The sequence below is a fragment of the Eptatretus burgeri genome, chromosome 1 (assembly GCF_056783735.1).
Source record: "Eptatretus burgeri isolate ZD-2024b chromosome 1, Ebu_testis_v1, whole genome shotgun sequence".
Classification (NCBI taxonomy): domain Eukaryota; kingdom Metazoa; phylum Chordata; class Myxini; order Myxiniformes; family Myxinidae; genus Eptatretus; species Eptatretus burgeri.
The window spans coordinates 69,700,962-69,728,406 of record NC_140961.1 but is presented as its reverse complement, the minus strand read 5'-3'; the positions used below and the strand labels follow the sequence as shown (position 1 = coordinate 69,728,406).

The window sequence follows — 27,445 nt, the reverse complement described above, 5'->3', positions numbered from 1 at the left end:
GCCATAATTGGGGAGTTCATTTACAACTGTGCTGAACATGTAATTCTCAATTGTGTCTGCACCAATCAGATCATCCACAATAAGTTTGCTCAGTAAATCTGCATTCGCAATCTGTTCAGAGGAATAGTAAAACAATTTGGTAACTTGAGGGGGAGCACTCGGGAGAGTGCAAAACCTCCGCCGCCAATACTGCTGGGTCACTCAAGTGAACCTGATATCTTATTCATTAAATATGATGTCAACAGTGCTGACAGTTATAGTTCTTTTCTCCAACATTTTTTTTTGGGGGGGGGGGGTTGGAAATCACTTAAAACGTAAAAATGCAAAAAAAAAAAATCGAAATTTTGTTGAAAAAAAAAAAGTTGCAAAAATTTTTTTTTCTCGAACAATTTTTTTTGGGGGGGTTGGAAATCACTTAAAACATGTAGAAATGCAAAAAAAAATTCTTTTTTTGGGGGGGGAGTTGGAAATCACTTAAAACGTAAAAATGCAACAAAAAAATTTATTTCTCAATTTTTTTTCGGGGGGGGTTGGAAATCACTTAAAATAAGTAGAAATGCAAAAAAAAATAATTTTCTCTGACAGTTTTTTTTGGGGGGGGGTTACAATTTTGGGGGGTTGGAAATCACTTAAAACATGTAGAAATGCAAAAAATCTTTTTTGGGGGGGTTGGAAATCACTTAAAACATGTAAAAATGCAAAAAACTATTTTTTTTCTCTAACAATTTTTTTTGGGGGGGGTTACAATTTTGGGGGGTTGGAAATCACTTAAAACATGTAGAAATGCAAAAAAAATCTTTTTGGGGGGGGGTTGGAAATCACTTAAAACATGTAAAAATGCAAAACAATATTTTTTTTTTCTCTAACAATTTTTTTTTTGGGGGGGGTTACAATTTTTTGGGGGGTTGGAAATCACTTAAAACATGTAAAAATGCAAAAAAAAAAAAAAATTTTCTCAAACAATTTTTTTGGGGGGGGGATTGGAAATCACTTAAAATATGTAGAAATGCAAAAAAATATTTTTTTTCTCTAACAATTTTTTTGGGGGGGGTTACAATTTTTTTGGGGGTTGGGAATCACTTAAAACATATAGAAATGCAAAAAAATATTTTCTCTATTTTTTTGGGGGGGGTAACATTTTTTTTAGGGGGGGTTGGAAATCACTTAAAACATGTAGAAATGCAAAAAAAAAAATTTCTCTAACAATTTTTTTGGGGGGGGGAGACCAAGTCCAAAAATTAATGGCATGATCCTTGGACCATACCTAACCCCCCCCCCCCCCCCCACCAAGTTTCGTCGAAATCCGTCGAGGAGTTTTTCCATAATACTGTTCACAAACAAACAGAAAGGGGTGAAAACAGTAACTAAACCTCAATCCATGTTCGAAGATGGCGGAGGTTAATTATACCAAGTGAGCAACAATGCACAACATTGCTTCATATCTATTACTGGCAGAGGAAATTCCAAGTTTTTGGGCCAAATATTCGCACGAGGAGTTGGAAATCGGTTACCAATCTGAAATTCCTGCCATACAAGTACAAGTGGAATTTATTGGCACCATACACGATTGTCAACTACTCTTTCTCTGTCCGCACGTAAAAAAAATAAAATATGTAAAATAAAGAATAATAAGAAGGATTAAAAACAAAAAATTAAAATATAAAATGGCAGAAACACGAGTTCCAGACATACATGTATCGGCATCTCCAAACAATCTTTAAGTTTGTGATTCAACATGTCCAAATCTGGATCTTCACCAAAATATAATCAAGTCGTCCTTGTCACACTCCAAACCTGTCCACCAAGTTTCATCCCAATCAGTCCATATCTTTTTTGAGATATCGTGCTATCTATTATATCGTTTTTAGCCCCATCTCTCGCTGGTGAAGAATCACAAAAGTTCTAGTGTCGAGATCCAGATCTTCACCAAAATGTAACAATTTCATCCTCATCACACAACCAACCTCTCCATCAAATTTAATACAAATCTGTCCACAACCTTTTGAGATATCCTGAGATATTTTGAGATCTAGGTTTTGGAGATTTTGTAAAAAAAAAATTCTGAAATTGTGGTCCTTTTGACTAATCTGCCGAGTTAAAAAAGCAAAATTTGTATGGCATGACAAATGTCAGACTGCATTAGACAAAATTCAAGCCAAAACTTGTGAGTTCTCCAGTTCTTGCTGCACCAAATTTTCAGAAAAGCATCAAATTGTCTGTAGATGCTAGTGATGTGAGAGCTGGAGCAGTTCTCATGCAAGAAAATTATGCAGGCATTGATCACCCTGTGTGCGAGTACTCAAAAAGGTTAAACAAACACGAGAAAAACTATTCAACAATAGAAAAACACACCATGCTCTTTGCTCACTTTGTAACAGTTCGAGGTATACCTGAGTACTACTTTTCCAGTAATTGCTTTCACAGATCACAATCCATTAACATTTCTTAATAAAATAAGGAGTAAAAAACCAGCGATTAATGAGACGGGGCTTATCTTTACAAGAGTTTAACTCGGAAATTAAACACATCAAAGGCAAAGACAATGCGATTGCACATTCTCTGTCTGCATTGGAATAACTCTGGAATTGTTATTGTAATCAGTTGGGAAGTGTTGAGGAGAACTAGCTGGGTTTTTTTGGATTTCTAAATGCTGATACCCATAGCTGAATTGTAGTTGTTTAGACTTTATGTAAAAGGTAAAAAAGGTTCTTGCTTTGATCAAGCTTTTTCTTTGAGAAGGGGGAAAGTGTTACAGATCAATAATAATGCATCCCACATAATTGGAAAAGTTGTTGAGGTGTATTGTGTTGTAAAGGTAACTGAAATTAAATAAGTATTGTGGTTACTGTAGTAAAGGGGACTTGTGCAGCCTGGCACTGTGACCAATGTTCAACAAATCACTCTGTATCGCTGTGTTTCGACTGACGTGTCTGAACTATACTCCCAGAAGAAAGAGGAGCAGACTGGGGGAAAGAGTTATTATTGAGAGAGTATTTGAAGACAAGGCATGCAGACACCTCGACACCAGGCCTCAGAGTGACCTTGATAGAAACACAATAAAAAAAAAAAGAAGGCAGAGAGACATGCTTTCGGGAGGAGAACATGATGTGAACTGTGAGAAGCTACAGCTGAGTGTGCAGCATGTCCACACTGAATTTCATTTTAAATACCGGGCCAAAAACAGCAAAGAGGGTATTGAGTGATACATGCTGACAACAATTGGTTTAGCAGCTCCAAAGCCCTGATTCAAGAACCAGCTGCAACTCTGCAGATGCTGATCGATCTTATCTGCTGGTTGATTGGGTTCGACGAACCTACGATCCTACTGGAGTCTTGGAGGCGACATCCAAGCAAGCAGTTCCTCTCTGGTCATATAAAAAAGGGCAAAGGGCCTGTATTCTCCTTCCTCACTCCACAGCATTCGGTCTGCAGTGTGTTCCTTAAAGGCAAGTAGTGGACTCGGATTCATCTTGCTTCGGTGATGTGAAGATCACCTTTTAGGGACTTGCAAGGAGACAAGCCAGTCAGACTTCAATCTGTGCGCACTCATCGGGGCAAGGCGACAGCTTCGCTTCAAATGTGACCACATCTGACTTCAACATAAATTCGTGTCATGCTAGGGTTTTATTAAGAACTGGGTACACGAATTGAGTTTCCGACTTGAAAGTTGTGAGTTAACTCAAAACTGCATTGAAACCTGTCATTCATGTGTATGTAACTTTGGGGAGACTTTATAAAAGAATTGAGTGTTTCTTTTAAAAACATTGTGATTAGATGTTATTAGTCTATGAAAGGAAGGTAGTTGGGATAAATTACTTATTAAATATCCTTCTGTTTTGTGTTGTACGCTTCTTTCACCTGGTAAACAATAGACGGGACATATTATTGTCTGTAAAGATTTTCGACCGTGTTACCTCCTCCGGGCAACTGGTGCACTCGCATCGGTACACGGAAGAAGCGCGCAATACCATGAGCAAACTTTAGTGCATCACGGGTGATGACGGTTGTGGTCAAGTTTCATCAAAATAGTGTGTGTAGTCTTGGAGAAGAAAGTCTGAGTGTTTACACCTGCTCTGAAGTTTTTGTTCCAGGTGAGCCAACAATGGGTAACTAAACAGTGATAATGCATATACCATTTCAGAAACTGCAGAGCATGAAGCCCCTGGATCGAACTCCATATATCAACAACTATCTTGTGGACATACAGTCACGCAGTCACAACAACGGCAATTGGCTTTGTTTTGTTGTCATTTTCTGTCCAAACTAAAAGTTTGGGTTTTGTGATCTTTGAAATACTCGTGTCAAGATCGATAGTAATAAAATCAACATAGTCGTATTTTTTCTGAATTCACAGTTTTTGCTTCGTACTTGCTCGATATGCGTCAATAATTAAATTTTGAATTATACTGGTTCACTGCTCCGGTAGAATTAATTTTGACAGCTGGGAACCTCAATCAAATATGGCGCCTCTCAGGGAGGAATAATCAAGCAGCAATGTGCAACCAAAAATAATCCTGTGCGACTTTGGTGGTGAAAGCAACCCACCCATCCAGATGTCTTGTGGGAAGCCCAAATGATGTTTAAAAGAAAAAAAACAAACAAACAAACAAAAACATTTGTTGGCAATCTGATATATTACTTTGTCCTGATTTATGAGCTCAACAAAATGGGACATAATTTCACATATTTTCAGGATGCCAAAATTGGTGAACGGTCTATCAAGAATGTAGGTGAAATGTTGATTTTAGTCTGATCTACTGAAGCGTGAGCACACTTTCTAGCAGGTAAAATATCTGTGTTCTGGAAACAGCTTTTCCTACCAAGCAACACCTCGTCAGTTACCCTCAAGGTGTCATGGTTTGTGGGTGTGCGTCATACTGTCCCGTCATGGCATGGTCCCTTCAGCGCATACACTGAACTCTACATGTTATTTGAAAGGAAATATCAAAAAGAAATGCTTTGCACTATGTTGCATCTTTTAACTGTGGAGGAAAATACGTGTGTGTTGGTTTGTAATGCTCTGTTGTGGTTAGATAATACCTCTTAGGTTGAGGCAGCAACTGCTTGTAGCATTGCTCTCATAATGGAATGTCCGAAGTCCATTCAATGGGAAACTGTCCTGGATCCTGAATTGTCGTCAGCTGACAGACCACGTTACCTCCTGCATCTTTGATAAGTACAGCCAAATGGACGAAGTGCAAGCGATTTTGCAAACACAGCGAAGATTCACATGAAGAGGCTGCTGTCTCACAGCGACACAAAGACGGAACTGGCGGGCTACTTTGCCGAGAAGCTCCTCGAGAAGGCACAATCAATGGGGCATCTAATGCAGCGCAACACACACTGACACACACATGATAAGAGCTACCTAGGCAGTGATCATGAAGAGGCCGATACCAAGCTGTTCATGCATGCTGCTGATGCCACAGCCTTTGGAGCTACAAGTATCAGAATCTGCTCTCCTGACACAGATGTATTCGTTGTGGCCTTGCGGCACTATCCAGAACTATGCAAGGACACAGGTTTTGTCACTGTAACTGGAAGACGGAGTAGGCCCATTCCACTCAATGTCATCTATGATGCCTTGTGTCCAACAAAATCGGCAGCACTACCTGGTCTGCATGCAATGAGTGGCAGCAATAACACTGGTAGTTTCGCTGCAAAAACCTTCTCCAGACCATCCGTGTCAATCATATCATCCGATCCAGACCCACCAGTCAGAATGCTACTAAATTTGGGTTACAACATTCGGTCTGGGTAGGGATGTTAAATTGTGGAGATCATGCTGATCACGAGACCAGAAGTGTGTCAAAATAGCCACCAATCAACTTTTGGGAAAATCGTATAAATTCCTTCAAGAACCTTCTTTAGATCCACCAGTCAGAATGATCACCCTACCAAATTTGGGTTAAAACATTAGGCCAGGGCCCAGAAAAGCTAAAGGTCCAGTGGTCCTGTTTTTTCATCGTTTACTGGGGTCCCTTTTGGCTGCCAAGGCCAGTGGTTTGCTTTTACCACAAAAGTCCCACAGAATTGCAGACAATCCCTGACTATCTGTTTACACCTGTAGCGCTCAACAACCATGAAACGGCACTCTTCCGAGGCATTAACAAGAAACCAACGACAGTCATAATGTGAAGAAATAAATAACACTCAACTCTTCAAAGAACATACTTTGCCTGCTTTGCAAAGCAGATGGGAACAAGAGGGTTCATAGAATATGATACCCCATGCAGTGTAGAAGTATATACTTCAATTTTAATAAAATAATGATTTTAAAGATAGTTTAAAAACAAGAAGCGAATACTTCGATATCACGTGGCTGGGGGCAGTAAAAGTCAAGGTTAAGAATGATGAAACAATTTTGCAGTTATAAAATTTAAATGTAGACACGGTGATTTAGCATGCATGATGGGAAGAGTTGTGACGTTGGACAAATTTCTATTTATAGCCCTCAGATCAAAGGGACGTACACGGCCATAAGTGTGACAGAAGACACAGGACAGAATAGACAATTATATAACAGCGCGATGTCGCCGCGCTATAAAAACAAAAACCGGAAGTTTAGCGCTACTGAAGCAGTCTTGTGCATCACCCTGATACACTGTAATACGACGACATTGAGGTACAGTTTAGGAGCTGAAGGCTTTATTGATCATCAGAGCATGCAGCGTCGATCAACATCGTGCACAGCCATATTGACAGCCTCTTCTTCACCTGATATGCACTCCTCTCACACGCCACACCTGCGCATGCTATATAATCGATATGTAGCTTGGTTCTTCGAAGCATTATGAAGGCGATTTGTGTTATACAGTGTTTAAGTATACAATTCAATCTAAATAAAAGGCTTAAAGAGGTTCAAAGGCATATAAATAAATTAATTCCAGGTTTTACCGCCGTTTTAACCAGTGTCGATGACATCATCCGATCCAATACATTACATTAATTTTTCATGCCTGTTGTTTGTGTCCTTTATGACATCCTTAAAAACAGTAAGTTTCCTGTTTGGAATGATGTTCAGTTTTGTTTCATTGCCAGGCAGACAGAGTAAAAAAAAAATTATCTTGCTCCTCTCTACGCATCTGCGATCGGGACAAATTCAACGCCAAAGTCCTGGAAAATGGCAAACTTTTCTTCCGATTCATATTCTGATTAGTGTTCAAAATATAACATTCACTTTAAGTTATTCTTTGATCATAAACTGAAGAAACAGGCAGGCAGACAGACAGACGGGAGTCAAGTGCTTAACACCACTTTTCGCACTACGTGCGCAGGGTAACTGCAAGAAAACTCTTGAACACAATACCACGACAATGACGTTTAACGGCAGATGCAGTGCACATTTGTGGTCTTTCTGCCGAGGCTTCCACAACAAGTAGCAGAGATCTCTACGGGCCTACAATGGACCACAGCACAAAGAGGGAGTATGCAATTGTCACATGTAAGTTTACATCAACAGTAGAAACTAAATAAAAACAAACGAATATGTACAAGAATGAAAAAGGTAAGTATATGGAGGAATGGCATCTCTCACATACAGTATGCAGACAAAACAATGTTATTTCAACACAAACAGGTTAGTGGCCTCTTTTTTACCTCCTCTCTTCTCGTGTCGCTCGCTCTGTACTTTGTGCTCTGCTCTTCTCCAGGATATTTGAGTAATCCACTCCATGTGAAACCCCAAAAATCTAGATGCTCACTGCACTGCTCACCTGCACTCCTTTGTTCCTGTCTTCTCCAACTTGTGGAACCAACTTTCTGATTCAGCTTCATCACACTTTTCCCTCAAAGACTTCAATTTGGCAGTACACTACCATCACTTGTCAACCTTCATCTCCACATCCTTTAATCCACCCACTATTACTTGCAGGTTTTTCCCTCAAAAAGTCTCTCCTCTTTTCCTATTGATTCATTCCCTCGGTTGTGGTGTCCACCACCTGTTGTTGCAATGCCCCAATGCCAGCTTGTTGCCTGTCTATCCAATGCTACGATATTTTGAAAGCAAAATAAGTTCCCGAGCACAGGAGGGATGTGCTCAATCAATGCTGCCAAATATTCCTGCTCTCTGCAGTCTCAAAAGAGCCATTTTTGACAAGAGTAGAAATTTGATAATTTAAACTGCTAAACATATCCTTGTTTTAGCCGTACTGCAGACAAGCTCCTCACAGCCATATCAAAATTAATTTTTGTCCTGTATTTTTTTTTTTTATACAAAATTACAGAATGCATTAAGCAATACCGAATGTCATCTAGTTTTGATGCATTCCTCCTTCACAACATATGCAGAACAAAATGGAATAGTGTTCTGCCTCACCGACAAGGACGTATCGTCCCAAATTATGGGCGGACATGTTCAGACATGCCATAACTAAACAAACAAACTAGAAGGGCATTCGGTAGAGCGCATACCTCCACCCCGTAATGCCTGATCCGCGAGAACATATCGGGCCCAATACATTTTTGAGATATCGTGCTATATATCGTTTTTGGCCCTATCTCTCAATGGTGAAGAATCTCTTTTAAAAATCCTCGTCGTCAGATCCGGATCTGGATCTTCACCAAAATCGAATTAGTTCGTCCTTGCCGCACACACCCAACCTGTCCACAAAACAAACAAAGACAGAAAGGGGTGAAAACAACCTCCTTCACCTTCGGTGGCAGAGGTAATTAGGCATGGGTCCGGTAAATGAAAATGCCAATGATCTATGTAAGAAGTGGTCTCCTCTTGGATTTGCCCGTGTATTATCTTGCATCAAGACAAAGTCAAGACCGATGAAACATTGTTCTTTTTTTTTTGTTTTTTTTTTAAAGATCTGTAAGTTAAGCACTCTTGAAGCAGTCGTATACATCACCCATATACATTGTACTGAGACAACGCCTAGTCACAGCTTATGAGATGGAGGCTTTATTGATCACTGTGGAATGCATGGTCAATGGGTATTGCATACAGCCATAATTGACGGCCCCTTCCTCACCCCAATACTGTACCCTGTCATGCCCACACCCACTTCCCACGGGCTGCGCTTCACAGCTCCTATAACGTACACTACCCTGTGAAACTTGTCCAAGTACTGCAAAACTGAAGGTTCTTGGAATTTGTGTTCTGCAGTGTTCGAGTATATACTTCAATTTAAATAAAAGCTTAAAGAGGTTTAAAGGCGGATAAATAAATGAATTCCGGGTTTTACCGCCGTTTTACCCAGTGTCGATTAAATCGCCCGATCTAACACGTACACTAGTTGTTCGAGCCTGTTTGTGTCCTTTATGACGTCCTTAAAAAACAGTAAGTTTCCTGTTTTGAATGATTTTTCAATCTTGTTTGACTTTCAAGCAGGGAGACAGTAAAAATATTATCACTCCTCTCTGAGCATGAGCGGTCCAAACAAATTCAGAGACAAAGTACTGTAAAACGGCAAACTTGTCTTCCTATTAATATACCGATTAGTGTTCAAAATATAACAGTAAATTTAAATAAGTTGGTCCTTGATCATAAACGGATACTTGACAGACAGACAGACATATGGATGGATGGATAGATGGACATGAATCAATTGTTTAACCCCGCTTTTCGCTTGACGTGCGTGTGGTAAATAATAGTTTGGGAATGTAGAGTTAATAGTCTTCCCATTGCAGACAGACCGGTGGTCTCTCTGTCTTATACCGCCTACTTTCTGGTTTTGCACCCTCTGCTCTTTCCATGCTTTGTTGCTCTTCCTCTCCCCCAGGTTCATACAGGCCACATGCGGTCCACCAGCGACCCCCTTCTGATGAAACTCCCAAAATCCAGAATCACTGCTCACATGCATTCATTCGTTCCGTTTTTTTTTCCCTGCCTGTGGACCCAACTTCCACATTCTCTTGGAACTCATTCTTTCCTCCAGGTCTTCTTCAAGAAGACGTGTTGCCCTTAATGGAGTTCCGTCACCCCCCTCTTCCTGTCCAGGCTGGAGTTCCTCAAGGCAGTGTTCTAGGCCCTGTTCTTTTGCTGGTTTTCATCGATAATCTCTCTGACTCTGAAAAAATCCTCTTTATCTCTTTGCCATTGACTCCACCCTCTGCCGTACCATGTGTCATCCCTCAGATCGGCAAGCAGCAGCCGCTTCACTCTCTCAAGATCTGGATAAAATCACAAGCTGGTCCAACACTTGAAACATGTCTTTCAATCCTGACAAATATCACATTCTCACTATATCTCTCCAAAAGGACCATCTGGAAAACCCCCCCATCTACTTTCTCAACAAACCTTTTGAAGAAGTCCTTCATTCAAGCTTCTCGGTCTCACTATCTGCCATGATCTTTCTTAGGTAAGCCACATTTCCAAGCTGGCCTCCAAAGCCAGTCACCGACTGGGCATCCTCTGTCATGTAAAGTCCTTCCTTGGCACACCTGAGCTCCTGACCACGTACAAAGCTTTCGTCCACAGCCTGATGGAGTACTGCTCTCCTCTCTGGGCTGGTGCTCCTGCCTCTCACCTTTCTCAGCTTCATGCTGTGGAAACCATGGCATTCGAGATCATTGGTATTTCCCACAGTGAGGCTGAGTTTGGGCCTCTCACTCACTTCGGGTGGTCTTTCTGTCTTCGACCATCTCCTCTCTCGTCTCCCACCACACCCCCCCCCCCCGATCTGTCTGCGATATGTTCTCCCCAATATTTCCACAGCATGCTCAAGGTCCGCCAGCAACCCCCTTCTGGTAAAACTACCAAAATCAAGAACCACTGCTCACCTTCACTCTTTCATTCCTCTTTTTCCCACCTTTGAAACAAACTCCCACACTCTCTTCAATCCCATTCTTCCCTCCAGGTCTTCAAAACCCCGGCACACCACCATCTCTCATCTTCCCATATCCAAAACCATGATCTTTTCTACCCCTGTTAATCCACCCCAAACCCACCTCCTTCAAATTCCATACTTTCCTTCCTGAAAGTCCCTTTGTCCTTTCCTCTCCCACCCCTATTATCTCCTGCTTCCCTTGTTGTATGTTCTGTGTGTTAGCTCCCATACGAGCCTCGAAATTGTATACAAAAAAACAAAGAAACAAAAAAAAAAACACAGCTGTTCATCACAACCATGATCATTTCTACCACCATTACCCCCCTCCCCACCCTCCTTCCAAATTTCCAGTTTTTCCTTCCCGAGAGTTTGCTTCTGTATCCATCTTGACGACCCCGTATCCTCCCCTCGCCCTCATTTGTCCAAGTCTCCCTCTATCCTGCTGTGCGTGTGTCACCCCCCCCCCACCTATCCCCCTCTCATTCTGCTGTTTGTTTTGTTCTCTTACATCGTGATCCATTCTATGTTATAGCTCTTCCAAGAGCCTCGACTTTGTATACAATGTACATTAACAGTGAACCTTTGATATTACAAATCGTTTACATTTACATAATCCATAGTGCAAGTTATGTGGATGCGTTGCAAATACTGAAGTGCAGGCTAAAATTGGGATTGTAAACTTCCATCAAGTCATACATTAAATATACAAGGACATATACAAGTCAAACATTATGTGTAGCAATGTGGAACGGTCTATAAAGCCAATTCACGTCCGCAACAAAAGTCTGGAGCACATTCTCCAAGAGAAGGTCACAGTTCAAGTTATGTCCATGCAATGCAAATACTGACGTGCAGGCAGAACTTGGCATCACTAAAAGTAGACAGCAAAGGTTTGGCATCTGCTGTGAGAGGTCCACATTCTTTCACCTCTGAGGTCAGAATTAACCATCACTGGCCCATCAGGAGTAAACCCATCACATACTGCTACAAAAGGCATTTTGTTATTTACACACACACACACACACACACACACACACACACACACACACACACACACACACACACACACCTGGTGTAGTAATTTTTGTTGAGGTGAGATATCAATGGTAAAAGTCGAGTCAGGTAAAAAGGTGACAGGTATTAATATGGTCGTGGGATTTTAAGCAGTGTGGAAACATCATGAGTGTTCGGGTGGGGGGGGGGGGATCAAATGCAGGTGAGTGATCCAAAACAATGGGGAAGCATGGTTCATATGCTTACACTGTGTGAGCACATCCCATGAGTATATATCAATCTGGCCCCATCTCTTAATGATGAAGACTTTAAAAAAAAAAAAAATTAATTCTCAGTTCCAGATTCTGATCTTCACCAAAGTCTGATCAATTCGTCCTTGACAGACATCCAACCTGTCCACGAAGTTTCAATGGAATCCATCCCGAACTTGAGATATACTGCTTACAGATAGACGTACAGACAGGGGTCAAAACATAACCTCCGTCCACCTTAGGTGGCGGAGGTAAATACACATTTGTAACAACACTCACAACCCTAACACAACTTCCACTCCAACCCCCATTCCAACTGCTCCCAAACATGATGAACAGTAAAATCACCACTTCAAAAACTTATCCTGTGCATTGACAAGCACCAGATATAACCTTAAGAAGCACGAAGGTTTGGGTAGAACGTGCTCGTCTGAGAACCTTCAGGCATTTCACGGGGCTATATCGTCAGGAGTTTTTGCAATACACGCTGCAAGATATCAACTTTTTGGAGCACTTGATCAGAAAGTTCTCCAAAACTCTCATTGTGCAGAGGCACACCCTTTCTGACAGGTATGTTTCCAAGTATTTTCGGCTTCCTCAAAAGTTTTGTGAGCCGTTTCATGGTGATATTCTTATCTGGTTTGCATGATATATGTCCAGACTGCCCCGATGGATCTTATTACTAGGGGTTTATGCGCAATGATGTAGAGCAATCTGGGGTGGATTACGTCATTTCAAAAGTCCCGTATTGGAACCGGCTACCACCATCATGTACTGACACATCATCATTTGAGGCATCCGTCACAGTTAAATCAGATCCAATTCCCTTGCACGCACTTAATTATCATATATAGTCATCGAACCGAGAGAGCCAGGCTCATTATCGGAAGAAGAACCTTCGGACGGACGACATCATCAGATTGGGGATGCGCTGATTACTCAGAACTTGGTCATTTACGAGAAAATTCTATAAGCTTTTGTTGAAATATTTATTTTGTAAGGTGATTAATATAAATATATATATATATATACATATATATATATATATATATATATATATATATATATATGTATATACAGTATATATAATGTTACGGTTTTGGAAAACTTGTCGCAGGGGAGAGCACACATGGACACGTAGGTGACCCAAGGATCAGTTATTTCATTAGTCTTTGTATAGGTCGTCATTGGTCCTTTGTCAAAAGGCTGTTTGGGGGGGGGGGGTGAGGGGGGTATGCATTGGCTAGGCTGTATTTGTCATTCACCACTGCATTCTGTATATTTGCGTGAGGTGAGGGAGAGAAGGAAAGACTGCTTTCCTTTTCTCCATTCATTACTTTTATTTTATTTTCAAGTCCTTCTTGATTTATTCGTCACCCCTGAATGAATGATGGCCAAGTGTTTTGTTCAAGCAAGATTGAAGAAGAATACGTGTTATGGTTAAATCTGCTTTAACGTGCTTTTTTGCTTTCTTGCTCATAAATAATTGTTTGTTGCCATTTCCATTATGTCTCAGGTGTCTTCCTTTATTGGTCCGATGCAGTGCGCCATTAGGTTAGACGGGACGTTCTACCCCAATAATTTGCTTTGTCAGCCAGCGCACACTCACTGTAACGCTCGGCAGTAATCCGAGTGCGTGCTGAGGGCATTCACCCCAATTAGCCGGCCATCCTCAGGTAAGATATCACACAAAGTAGTGTAACCATACCCGGATTGGCCATGCCAATCGGCATTCGTGGTTGCCTAGCAACCTGCCAATATTCGGAATGATCTGTGCTCGGCGGCCTCAGGACCGGGCGTTCGGCAGGGACCCGAGTGCTTCCCCTCATGGCAAGCCTCAAACCCCGGATCTGCGACAAAATATTTCTGGGATTTTTTTTTCGCATTACTATGATGTAGACTCAAGATCATATGCCCAGTGTGTTCCTTTAAGGAAGGCAATTACAAATATGCCTGGTGTTGGCTTAATGGTTTGGCTGGTGGGCTTGGGATCCTACGGTCCCAAATTCAAATCCCGCTTTTTACCCGTTGAATTAACACTAGGCGGGGTTTACTCAGCCTGTCATCCTTCCGAGGTCGGCAAAATGAGTGCCAGCATGCTGGAATACTGGGGCGGAGTGGCGACCTGTCCAGGAGTGTGCCCAATAGCCAAGGAGACTGCTTAAGCAGCTCCAATGCTCTGCACAGAGAATGGTCCCAATGGATTTAATGGAATCGCAAATGCAAAAGCAAAAAAAAAATTCTTGTTGTTCAGGTTTTCCCTGGAAAAGTATTTAAACAAGAGCCAACTCGTTCCACCGTTAAATGTCTGCTTTGTAAGATTAAAATGCAGTGGAATGGACCGTCACTGTAATTCTCAAATAAAAATGCTTGGCAGTATCCTTTCATTAGATGAAACCGAGGGTCGAACAAAAATCTTCAGTCTGTGCAGCCAGTTGTCAGAAAACACAAGTAAATGCCCCTTGTGCATTCACTCAGGTTACTCGATTAATTAAACACTTTCACTTGTTTGATTACTGCAGCTAAACAATGTTGTATTGTCTGGATAAAAAGTATAAAACAAGACAAATATAATCCCACCAAGGCCAACTGATCAAGTAATTATATTAGCAGTCATCTTCAATAAACTCTTGCACCTGATGATACACACTCACCTCGAAGCCATCTAGCGTGGGTTTGAATCCCGACCGATTGGCGATTCATCAGTGTGTGTGTGTGTGTGCGCCGTCCCTTGGATGGGCGTTAAATGGACGCCCCGTCAACCTGGCATTCGTTGGTGGATGTTAAAGATCACACGGTGTCCTTCGTGAAGAGTAGGTGAGCTATCGCCGGTACCCTAAACAAATTCCAAATTCCTGCCTGAACTACTGCTGGGAAGGCAATGACACACCACACAGTATAACCCTTGCCAAGAAACTGCTTTGGCAGTACTGAACCTGCCTCGGGACAGAACATCAGAATACGACGAATACCTGATGACAGCTTTGTTTATACATGAAGACTCCAGCGGTGTCTTTTTGGTCCATCTTGACCTTATGCGTCGCCCGAGTTCAGCGGCAGTCAAAACAGCATTCAGTGGGGTGACACAATCCCGCTTGGCCATTGAAACAGCTGCTATTCTCCGAGGTGAATGCGCAACATACCACATGAGCATGCAACATTGCAAGTGCACAAGGTTGTGTAAAATACTACTACGGGCATTATGAAGTGGAGAAATAAGTCCTGGAAAACAACACATTTCAACAGTCAAGTCAGAAGCAGTGTTGCTGAAAAAGTCCTTTGCTTCAGGACATTTGGGTTATCCATGTCAGGACACGAAAGAGGTGTAAGAAGGCATTTGAGAAATTTCTCGCATACGAGCCTTAAATGGCAGAGGAAACGGCACACAATGTGTGATTAATATTAGTCAGGTTATCCCAAGGTCATTGCCGTGTATGAGGGTTTGCCAATGGGGATCGGCAGGTGGTTGGGCATCAAATTTACAGTTGATAAAGAAAAATGGTTAAAAAACAAAATCCAAACAACTTTCCCCCAAAAACAAATCATTTGGAACACGAGTCACAAGTCTGAAAAAATTGATTTTCAAGAGGCTTTTTTGGAGCGATGATTGTACAATTTTTGGAAGTTTTCATCAGACGAGGTTTTAGACATCACCGCAATTTAACCGGACTCGGTTGGAGCATCTTCTACGAGTCTGGGAGGTCGGCGGTTCAAACCCCGGTCGTCGAGTAATGGCAAAGGTATTATAATGGTATGTGCTGCTTCCTTGCCTGACACTCAGCATTTCAAAGAGAATAGAGCACAAATAAACAACTATTGGCTCATAGCACAGGCTTTGATGGGCTTAATACTCTCCTCCTGCATTTCAGTTCATGTAATAAGCCTGGTGTTGGCTTAGTGGGTAGGGTGGCGGCTTGGGATCCTCGGGTCCTGAGTTCAAACCCCGTTGGCTGCTGAATTAATATACACCAGGAGGTTGACTCAGCCTGTCATCCTTCCGAGGTCGGCAAAATGAGCACCAGTGTACTGGTAAGGGGGACACTGCATCAGCGGCATAGCCGCGTCCCAAACAATGATGCAATCAGCAGCCACAGGCTGCACTCGATAGAGAGAGAGTTCTTGTAATAGAATTCATACAACTGTAATATACTGTTATCATGTGTTTGTAAATGACAATCATACTCAATGGACATTACACCAGTCATCCTGTCTACCAAGATTAGTTTGAGGACGTTAAAGGTCCAAAGGTGTCCTTCTCAAAGTGTAGGTGAGCTATTACCAGCACTTTCTTCATTTCCTTTTTCTCTGTAGCATTTCACATTTAGTGGCTCTCAACCTCGATTAGGACAAATTTCAATAAACAAATAAATAAATGAAAACTGGCCAAATTGCAAATTCCTGCACACTCAAAATCAAGTATCCTGCCCCAAAGCGGCATCCCATCCAGAATCATAATGCTCGCCAACAAACTCCTTCAGCAGCACAGATGCTCTGGAGAGCATGTTGGATGTTGATGATGATGATATTGATGATGATGATGAATCGTAATCGGGACTCGGGCTGGAAGAATGGCCTAGATGTACACATACTCACCTCTAAACGGTCTCGCCTGGGTTTGAATCTCGGCTCAGCTGTACACCGTCATCCCGGTGTTTCGCAGACAGGGTGATTCATCAATGTGTGTGCCATCCCTTGCATGGTTGTTAAACTGGGCGTCCCATCTGCCGGCATTAGTTGGTGGAAGTTAAAGATCCCACGGTGCCCTTCCCGAAGATTAGGCGGGTTATCGCCGACACCCTGAACAAATGACAAATTCCTGCCCTCATGTACAGGGGGCATTGCATCAGAGGTAACAGACACACCCTCAGCCAATGATCCTACCCCGCAGCCTTGTGCTGCATACAAAATAAGATACTCTCTTTGCAGTGAGGTTTAAAAAGATGTTGCGTCACTGTCTATTCCTCGACCTCTTCAGAAACAATTGGTGAACCAGCAAAGTTGTTTGGAAGTGTCTCGGCTGGTGCCACAGTCGTTTCTGAAGAGCTCGAGGAATGGATGAAGATAACTTTGGATGCCACATCCATAAACAGAGTAACTATGTCACAGCCTGAAGCATTTGTCTTTGTTTATGGAGATGCAAGCTTGCTTACACCTTGGCTTACTTTTAGCAGAAAGAGTCTGCAAGATGCCTGCGTTCATTTTACCCTTAATGCTGCAAAGCAATCTTGTACAGCAGATTAATCTCAAACTCATCGAAAATACAAGAGATTTTATATCTTTTTCTCATAACAGTGAGCAACACTGATCATGATAGATGGCCAGATATCAAATTTCTACTACAAAAGGTTATGTGAACAAAACACTCACAATAGTCGAGGAACCAACAAAACATTGGCTTTTCTATCTCATTGCATATTTGCATATTGACCATCGAATTCGTAGAGGTTTTGATTTGTTGTAGCAATCTCAATATTGTGCTTATGCATCCTTCTTCTTCTTTCACATGCAGCACAAGGATGTGGGGTAGCATCATTGGCCGAGCGTACGGATGTGTTGTTGATGCAATGCCCTCTGTAGGTTAGGGCAGGAATTTGGAATTTGTTCAGGGTGCCGGTGATAGCGTCCGAGAACGGCACATGCATTGATGAATTATCCTGCCTGTGAAACACCGGGATGATCGTTTGAATCTGGGTCAGGATTCGAACCCAGGCGAGACGGCTTAGAAGCGAGTGTGCGCAACTCCAGGTCAGCCCTGTTTATGCATCGATTACACTCAGCAAAGCTCATCATTTTGAAGTGGTTAATGTGAAGTTATGTTGGTTCCTTCAATGATTGACTCAAATCACCGAATGATGCAATCGAGATGGAGAATTGCAATAAATTCCTCGGAAAATTACGTCGTTTCACAACAACCACCTAAGAGTTCAACGTCGAACTGTAAATGACCACGATAGTCAATAACAACATCGTTCTGGACTTGGATCGTCGGAAAAGTTGGGTTAATTGCCATCTGGTGAATGATCCGTTATTTCCAGTCGTCATGTATGAATGTGAGTCATGGATAGTGAAAAAGAAAGAAAGAAGATTCACAGTTTTCAAAAATTGTTGTTGGAGATGAATGTTAACAATTGCATGAACTGCAAGAAGAACAAACAAATCGGTGCTTGAAGAAACTTGAGAGTTCATCGAAGATCTTATGATGTTCAGAACCCCACACAGTCTTGGGAAACAAGGACGTGGGTGGAGTCCACGAGCTGAAAATTTGATTCATCGTAACGACGTAAAATGCCACAATATTTTGTCCAAGTACTGCTAAATGGAAGGTTTGTATTTTTTTTTTTTGAAAGATGGATGGATGGATGGATGGGGGTAAAGGCTGTAACTAAGCTGTCTCGACCATTACTTTATATGCCTGGTGTTGGCTTAATGGTTAAGGTAGTGGGCTTGGGATCCTAGGGTCCTGAGTTCAAATCCCGCTCAGCTGTTGAATTAACACCAGGTGGGGTTGACTCTGCCTGTCATCCTTCCGAGGTCGGCAAAATGAGTGCCAGCGTGCTGGTATACTGTGTCGGAGTGGCGACCCGTCCAGGATTGTTCCCAATAGCCAAGGAGACTGCTTCGGCGGCACCAACGCTCTGCACAGAGTATGGTCCTAATGGATGGATGGACCATTACTTTGGGAAGCGGCACAGGATACGGATGTTTGGAGAAATCTGATCGTGAATGTCACCAGAAGTCGGACTCCGCTTGACAGAACTAGACAACTCTGTAGTTTCGACCGAAATGCACTTATTCACTCACATCACATATCTGGTAGGGGCTGGCAGGAGAGGCCAGAGGTACGCACACTCACCTTCGAACTGTCTAGCCTGGGTTCAAATCTATTCCCAGCTATAAATTGTCACCCTAGCGCTTCGCAGGCAGGGTGCTACGTCCTTGTGCGTGCCGTCCCACGGATAGACGTCGACTGGCTGTCCTGTCTGCTAGCATTGGTTTGGTGGATGCCAAAGATCCAACAGTGTCTATGTGAAGGAGTAAGCGAGTTATCGCCAGCAACATGAACGGCTGGACAAGCGATAAATTCCTGTCTAAACTGCGGCTAGGTAGGCAGCAATATGGTTTTATGGGGTATTCCAATGGACACCAGGTTTCACTGCTTGCCATTTCAGAGTGTAAAGGTGTACAAGGCTGCCGAGGTAGTTTCATTGGCAAGAACAGTCCTGGACGGGTCACCGCTCCGACGCAGGTTACCCTGAATAGTTATTCCCCCAGTACCCTGGTATTCATTTCACCAACCTCGGAAGGATGACAGGCTGAGTCAACCCCACCTGGTGTTCATTCAACGGTTGACAGGGGGATTTAACTCAGGACTCTAAGGTCCCAAGCCAGCCACCTTAACCGCCAAGCCAACACCAGGCATACTGGTAATGAGCAAGGACGAATATCGTGGCTTCTCAGTGCAATGAACTCCGAGTGGAGGGAACAAGTTCACAGTAATCTCCCCCTTCATGTTTGGAGGGAGCCACAACTTCAGTGAGAAACACAAGTGGGAGAATCTGGACACCGGGAGCACGACAAGAGCCAAGGATCCCGTCCGGCCAGGTACACGGACACCGACATCGACATCGCTTCGGGAGTACACTAACGAATTAAAACCATCATCATCATCTGGTAATAAGCAAGGAAAGAAAGCAATCGGTATCAGTGCGAGGGAAAGCATACGGAGCCCCTTTCGGTGCGCGTGCGAAGTTTTGAACTCACAGGAGGTTGGGATGGAAGTGATGAATGATGGCGCAAAAAGCCAGCCCGTCCCGGAAGGACGTGGTCATGTTCGTGACGCTCACGTTGGGGTAATCCTCAACCTGCTTCTTACACCATGCCTGAAGTTTCTTGATGACCGCCGCGCCGCCAGCCATATTCGCCGAGCAGCCTCGCTGCCTGCAAACGCTCGAGTGGTGCACGTCTCAGCCTGTGATGCGCCTTTTTGCCCCGCCCACCCCATGTGATTCAGGTGGGCGGAGCTTCAGATGGGTGACGTCACAATCGAGGAACGTGTCTAGGCTTCGCCCGGCGTTGGAAAGGTTGTTCAGACAAGGGGCACGATGAATCAGCACGTGTGTGTATGGTAGATATTTGTTACAAATGTTGTGAGTGTTCGTCCGAAGTGCAGGATGGGGTCCAGTCGAGCTGGCAACCCCAGCGAGCAACTACGTATGATCATCGGGCAACGCAGAGCTCATCCGATCTGTGCTACACTTGACCAGTGAAAGTTGTAAATTTATTGGGAACGACTATTCCACATTAAAACTTTCACTGCTTTTTTTCAGAATAACACAAGCAGGATGTGAAATAGGCCCAGGGGGTTTTGTTTTCCAATCCCAGGCAAAAATGCTACAGTTAGAACTCCAGTATATGAGAGTAGTACTCTCATATACTACAGTTGGTAACAGGTCCGACTGCAGTAGTCTGCAGAGAATTACTACAGGAAAGGAATGCTATTTTTGCCTGGGTTGGGAGATGGAGGTACGTGTTGTGAATAATTGGAGAATCGGTTAAAGATAACTTGGTAACTTTATGTTTTTCATCTCCATATAAACCTAACAATCGGTGAATCAACATTGACTTTTACAGAGGTGACCTGGCCGGAAAGTGAAAGAACAGCTAGAATCTCATCTTTTTTGACACACACACACACACACATACACACACACACACACACCCCTTGTCTTTCACCATGACACCAACTGGCTGTGATGTAGCCTGAGGGTGAACTGCGAGAGGAAGCACGCAGATCGCCATGACTCACGAGACAACGTGACGAATGACTTGGGTAAGAAAACTTCCCGATATCCATCCTTTCCATGATGCCTTTTGTCTAAAGAACAATAAAATGAACTAAAGTAACTTTGAGCCACTTAGAAGAGAGTGTCATTTTTATTTATTCACATGCAGCATGTGGCTGCTGGTTGTGTCATTTTCTGGGAGCACGGTTGTGCTGCTGGTGCAATGCCCCGTTACCAGCATGCTGATACTCATTTTGCCGATCTCGCAAAGATGATGGGCTGAATCGACCCGACCTGGTGTTAATTCAATGGCTGGACAGGAACTTGAACTCAAGACCCTAAGATCTTAAGCCAGCAACGTTAACTGTAAAGCCAACACCAGGCTAGAGTGTCATATGAAAGATCTCGACCTGAAAGTGGATCTACCTGATGTGGTTCAGGATATCGATCACCTGTATATTACATACACAAATGAGTGAAACTCTTCCGTCACTCCCCTACACTCCTTGGTCTCTCATCTCTTCTTTCATCATCCCTCTCAGTCTTCATCTCAATTTAATTTTTTTTTTCAATTTTTATAATTTCAGTCAAACTTTCCCCTCCCTCCAGGGCTCAACAGTAATACATGTCCCGGTGCCCAGGGTACCTAATTTTTGAGTCAGGCACCCAGATTTTACGTGTGCTCCGTCACGCACCCTGAAAATCGCAAAATGAACATTAATTTCGACTCCAAATTTACGATTCCCATGATCGGAGCGACAATGTTTTTGAAATCCAGTTCCTTTGATGAAATTTCGCCAAATTTAGAGGTACTATGAATAATTTTCAATTTGCACTGCACTCGTATGTGGTGTGCGAGAAGATGCGGTGAACTTGCAAATACATGAACCAAGATGCGAAAACGATTGTTTGATTACGATTCACAATTTGATGATCACCTCTGACTTCAGAGCTCTATCGAAAATAAAATACATTCTTTTGATAAATCTTGTGGTACATGAGGAGGCCTACATCAGTCAGGGAGGGATCATAATGCCTACGCAGATTTGTCTGGAGGATGTCATATAACGTGGTCTGGGAGTGTGTCAGCCGAGTCTGAGCCGTGTTCAGTCATGTAAACACAATCACGGGCTTACATAGTTTTCTCATTTTGGTTTTGTGCAGTGTTCTGGTCAAGCTTATTTATTCAAGATATGCAAATGAGCTTTTGGGGGTTTCCCCATGTACAATAGGGGTGAAAATGAATCATACTGGCACAGAAGGCACCTGCAAATATTTAGTGGGCCATTGATCCGTGGTAAATTATTAAACTTAATTTAATCATTATAACTGCAGAATGAAGCTTTTCTCAAAGTCAACTTACAGGGAGATATAAAAAAAATATAATTATATCAATGAATACACATGACGCAACCATCCCTGCACCCGTATGATTAAAGTGCGTCCAATTAGGGCCAGGCTAAATCGATTGAGATGTACGACAGGAATGAGTCAGAAAAGACTCAATTCGGCTTCGGGGCTGCGAAAAGACAAAATGTGGAGAGTGGAGCAGAAACTTGAGAAACAGAAACTGGAGGAGAGTGTTCCTGAGCCAGTCGGAGGAAGATAAATTGTGGTGAATCGAGAGGAGAGTGTGCCCTCATGTTCGGCAGGCACATCAGCGATCTTGGCTGATGCCCTCTGCCAGTGATATCACAGTAAATGGATCCAATGGTGGGACTTCCCATCGCAAGTACTTGTTCCGAGGAACTAGTACTTATTTGAAATCATCCATTTTGGCAAACAGTATGGCATTGCATATTTGTTGTTGTTGTTGAGATTCTGGTGGCAGTGTAAGGGCTGTGTACTTCCAACATCGTGATTGCTGTTTTGTATGCAGTCTGTGGCAGCTGGTTGCATCTTTATGGAAGCATGGCTGTGCCGCTGATGCAGTGCTCCTGTTACCAGTAAGCTGGTACTCATTTTATTGACCTCAGAAGGATGACAGGCTGAGTCAACCCACCTGGCATGAATTCATACCAACGACAGGGGCTTGAACTCGAGACCATAAGATGTTAAACCAGCCACCTTAACCGTTAAGCCAATACCAGGCTTAATATCTTACTGTTCTTCAAGAAATGAACATTTTCCATCTCACCCTATTTCAAAGGTTGGTTGATGTGTTTAGGACTTTTTAAATAACTAGTGCATGCCCGTAGGTGCGTGCCCGTACGTGCGTGGCCGTACGTGCAAACAAAACAAAACAAAAAAATTTAAAACCGCGTGCCAGAAACAACAACCGCACAGGCCGTTCCTTCGCTCTCACGTGCCCGTACCCATTTCTTCTGCAAGGCGCCTTGCCTCGCGTCCAGTGTTGTCTGCCAAGCGAGCAGTTCGTTCTTCAACCGTTTCTTCTGCACAGCGCCTTGCCTCGCGTCCAGTGTTGTCTGCCAAGCGAGCAGTTCGTTCTTCATCCGTTTCTTCTGCACGACGCCTTGCCTCACGTTCAATGTTGTCTGCTAAGTGAGCAGTTCGTTCTTCATCCGTTTCTTCTGCACGACGCCTTGCCTCACGTTCAATGTTGTTTGCTAAGCGAGCAGTTCGTTCTTCATCCGTTTCAGCTGCACGACGCCTTTCCTCGCGTTCAGTGTTGTCTGCCAAGCGAGCAGCTCGTGCTTCGTTAGATTCCATTGCACGTGCATGACGCGCAGCTTCGTTCCTTCGCTGTCGTAAACGACGACTGGATTGGGGCATTGTGTTTAAGAAAATCGAGAAAGTACAGAAATCGAGAAAGAAAGAATACAGTAAGTCGATAAATCGAGAAAAAATTGAGAAAGAATACAGTACTCATCACTATCCGGAAGTCTGGAAGTTAAGTCCTCACTGTCCGGAAGTTCGCATATCGCAGTTACGATTATTCGCAATTTAATTTTAATGACCAATTATTCAATTAGCGCCAATGTATTTTGCCTTTTCGCAATGTCATCGCAAGGAAAAACACAAAGAGAAGAGAAGAGAAAAAAAAAACCTTCGTGAAAAAACAAATTACTTCCTGCTTCAGAGCATCCCAGCTCACTCTGATGTTACCGAAATTTATGCACCATCTAATATGAAAACGATCATAACTTGGGGCATTGTGTTTATCTATAAATGCACATAAGAAATCGAGAAATTATTAGAATACACAAAGTCATCACTCTCCGGAAGTCCGTACGTTGTAACCGGTGATGGGGAACGTGGCTGTGCTTCCCTTCCCCCATCGGCCATGCCCACGCAACAACGTGTCTTGTCATTGGTTGGTAAATAAATGGCCATAACTTGGGAACCGCTTGTCTGATTAATATCAAACCGAGAAAAGGCACATCCTCAGGTCCCAAGCAATATATCTGGTAAGTTTCAATTAGATCGGACCAGCGGTTGTTGAGAAACAGCGGACACACACACACACAATGCTGGAATTATAGATAGATAATCTGTGTATGCATAAATATCCATTTTTTTCAAACTTGAATATCATAGAAAATACGCCTTAGTTTTTTTTTTTTCCAGGCACCAAAAATTTTACTTCAGACACACCTCCCAAATAAATGTCTAAATTACAAACAATGAGTGTCGAGCAGAGCACCCCCCCCCCCAAAAAAAGAGGTGAATGTAGAACCCGACCTCCCTCCCTTCCCGAACCACCCAGGAACATCCCTTTCAAAAAAATATGGTCGAAGACACCGAAAAGTGTGAAACACTCCTTCGTTCAACCAAAACCAGTTGTGGTGAGTATGAATTACGAGTGAGTGGTGTTCAAAAGTTCTAGTGACCAGATGTACTAATCCAAGAAACGCCAACATTTTAAATTAAGGTTCTCTCGGCTCGGTCTCACTTTCGCCTCCTGCGCAGCAATCTTCAGCGCTAAATGAGAACACATGAGAATAGCATCATAGGCATACAGGTGTATGGAGCCATTCAAAAATTATGTTATGCTTGTTTGGTGGGAGGGGGAAGGGTTCCAGTGCTATTTCCCAACATTAATGACATATTGAATACTTGTATCATTAGGTATCTCACCAAGTTGGTGACGGAAGAAAAAGTGATGTCACTTTCCTGGGAAGACGTTATATTTTGCATACTGGATTCATATCCTTTAAATAGTAGGATTTTAAACATGTTTTTATATCGCCATGATCCGTCCGATAAAAATGTTACAAAACTAGGAGCATTCGTAGAACATATAATATCACCTCGAACGCTCATTCTGAACAAAAATGCCATCGTCAACTGAACACACTACTATTGTGGCACGTATACACGTATTATAATCTATGTACCCGATTATATCACATACATTGCCATTATCCAAAGCTTTATTGATTGATTTATTAGGATATTTAACGACCACACCTGTGCACATTAAGGATAAATTGCGTCAATGAATGTGAAACGAGCAGTTATGGCTGGGGCCCAAGCCGCCCCGCTTTGATACAACCATGCTATGATCAGACACCATAGTGATTTAAAGTTTTGCATCCATGTTCAGCGTTTTCAGAGAAGAAGATTTTGAAAGGGTTTTTCACTTCAATCCAATATGACTGCCACATGATGTTACCGATGACATCAGAGTTATGAAAGTTTATTCTCTATTGGGAGTCAAACTTATATATTGTTACGGATTTCAGAAGCCGGTCTGGTGAATGCATCCACACATCCCGGTCCTCAGACAGTTATTTCCTTAAATTAATGTTTAGATTAGCCCATCCCCATGTCTAATGGGATCTTAAATGTGATGCGTTGAGAAGGGTAAAGGATAGATCCCGTCCCTTATGGGAAGCTTTTTTCTTTATGACCGACACGTTTACACACATTTCTTTCACGAGCTCTGAAGCCCGCCCCCATTTTTCCTCAGCGGCAATCTTTCGTGAGCTCCGACGCCCGCCTTTTTTGGGAGCGCAAGGGTCGTCATGGTAACCGTGCGCCAGTGGGGCGGGGTGAGCTTGGGGCGGACGGCACCCTGCGGAGACGGCCCGGGGATATAAAAATGAGCGAGAGGTACGTTCTAAAGAGAAAAAGTGTGAAGAGTAAAGCGTGAGAAGAAAATCGTGAGGATAAAAGAGGAGTGAAAAAACGTGAGGAGAAAAGAGGGGAGAAAAGGTACGAGAAAGGAGGGGAAAAAAAGCGTTCTGAAGAGAAAAGCATGAGAGGAAAAGCGAAAGGAGAGAGGAAAAAGCAAAGAGCGAGAGAAGCGAGCAAGAAGCGGGTGTCTGACCAGCACCCATGAAACAATTCGTCCTTCCCAGTGCTTGGGCAAGCGAGTGTGTGGTGCGCGTGTGGATGTCTGACCAGCGCCGAGACAATTTGTCTTTCCCAGTGCTTCGGCAAGCGAGTATGTGGTGCGCGTGTGGGTGTGAGCAGCACCGTCAACAATTGAGGCACAGGTCGATCACCAACAACACCAGGGTCTAAACCCGCGACGGACGATCTCGGTGCCCTCCAGACTTCGAATGGCATTCAAGGCTGTTCGCGAGAGGGTGCACGGCAAAGCTGGGTGCTGGCGACGGACGTGACACACACGCATTTCAGGACGTTTTCGCTTCACGGACGACTTTCTAGTGAGCGAGACGATTCCCCCCCCTCCCCTCCCCCTGAATGATCTGTTGGGTACCCTTGTCTGTGTTTCGCTGTAAGTAAGTCAACCCCCGATCAGCATCTGCTCTGTCTCTTTCCTGTCATTTTTTTATTATTATTGATTTTGCTTTGAATTTTGATCTTTATTTACCTCAGCAAATAAAAAGTTGTTTTTATTTATTTATTTTATTACTAATAAATTTGTCGATTTCCAACCTGTCCGTGTTTGTCCTTTCCTTCCATTGGTCTAGCATTGTTCGAACCGAGATAGACTGGGAGGTAATTACCACTAGGCCAATCAGCCGTAAGCTGTATCGTGCAGTTTCGTTCCACTCATGGGGTGGGTGGGGGGGGGGGGGTAGACAAAACCTTGATGATATGATAGTATATATCCAAATACATACGTATCCAAAAGTTCTCCACTCAAATAGCTGCAGTTATTGTGTATTTTCATCTTGAAAATCGATGCATTCCCCGTGCTCTCTCATTTGAATTTTTTCCACTCGGATCACGTGTGGGCCATGTGAGGCCTCGACAGCCAATAGATCGGCTGACATCGTATGCAAATTACGTCAGACTGTCATGTGACCAGCTAAGTTGTCCAAGATGGCAGCTTCCTGCAGGGAGAAAATCACCGGCAGCTGATCGGCGATTTATTGGTAATTTTTGATGAATATGGCCAGTGAGGACGCTCCCCAGTGTATTATTCACCAGGACAATGGAGCGAACGAAGCAGTCAAACGTTTTACGCCTGTAAGATGGGATAAATGGAGAGAAAGTGTCAACAAATGGCTCGTCTGAGACGGTCACGAACGACGTTTAGCCGAGAGTGCACGAGTGTATAATGAGTGTGAAGAAATCCCGAGTCATCTGGGCTATCACGACACTTGCTGCCGTCGCTTCATCGATGCAAAAAAAATACGTGGGGCTGAGAAATGTTGTTCACAAACCATGCATGATGACTCTGCGATTGTTGATGATTGTATGCATGAACCATCGCCAAAAAACTACGCTCTGCATCGAACATTGC

At 43.1% G+C, this 27,445-nt stretch overlaps 1 protein-coding gene across 4 annotated transcripts in view; it reads right to left on the bottom strand.

Annotated features, from left to right (window-relative positions):
* The window catches only part of LOC147034687 (MICAL-like protein 2), a 129,092-nt gene that overhangs the window by 81,781 nt on the left and 19,866 nt on the right, over positions 1–27,445 (bottom strand). The window contains exon 1 of one of the 4 annotated variants that reach the window (XM_085887133.1): positions 19,802–20,031. The exons of 1 other annotated variant lie outside the window; for it this stretch is intronic. In XM_085887133.1, the coding sequence (XP_085743259.1) occupies positions 19,802–19,956 (155 nt within the window). In that variant the 5' untranslated portion in view covers positions 19,957–20,031. Of the gene's footprint in view, positions 1–15,012; positions 15,929–19,801; positions 20,032–27,445 lie in introns of those variants that run through there. 2 more of the 4 variants (XM_085887138.1, XM_085887132.1) reach the window with 2 other exon arrangements.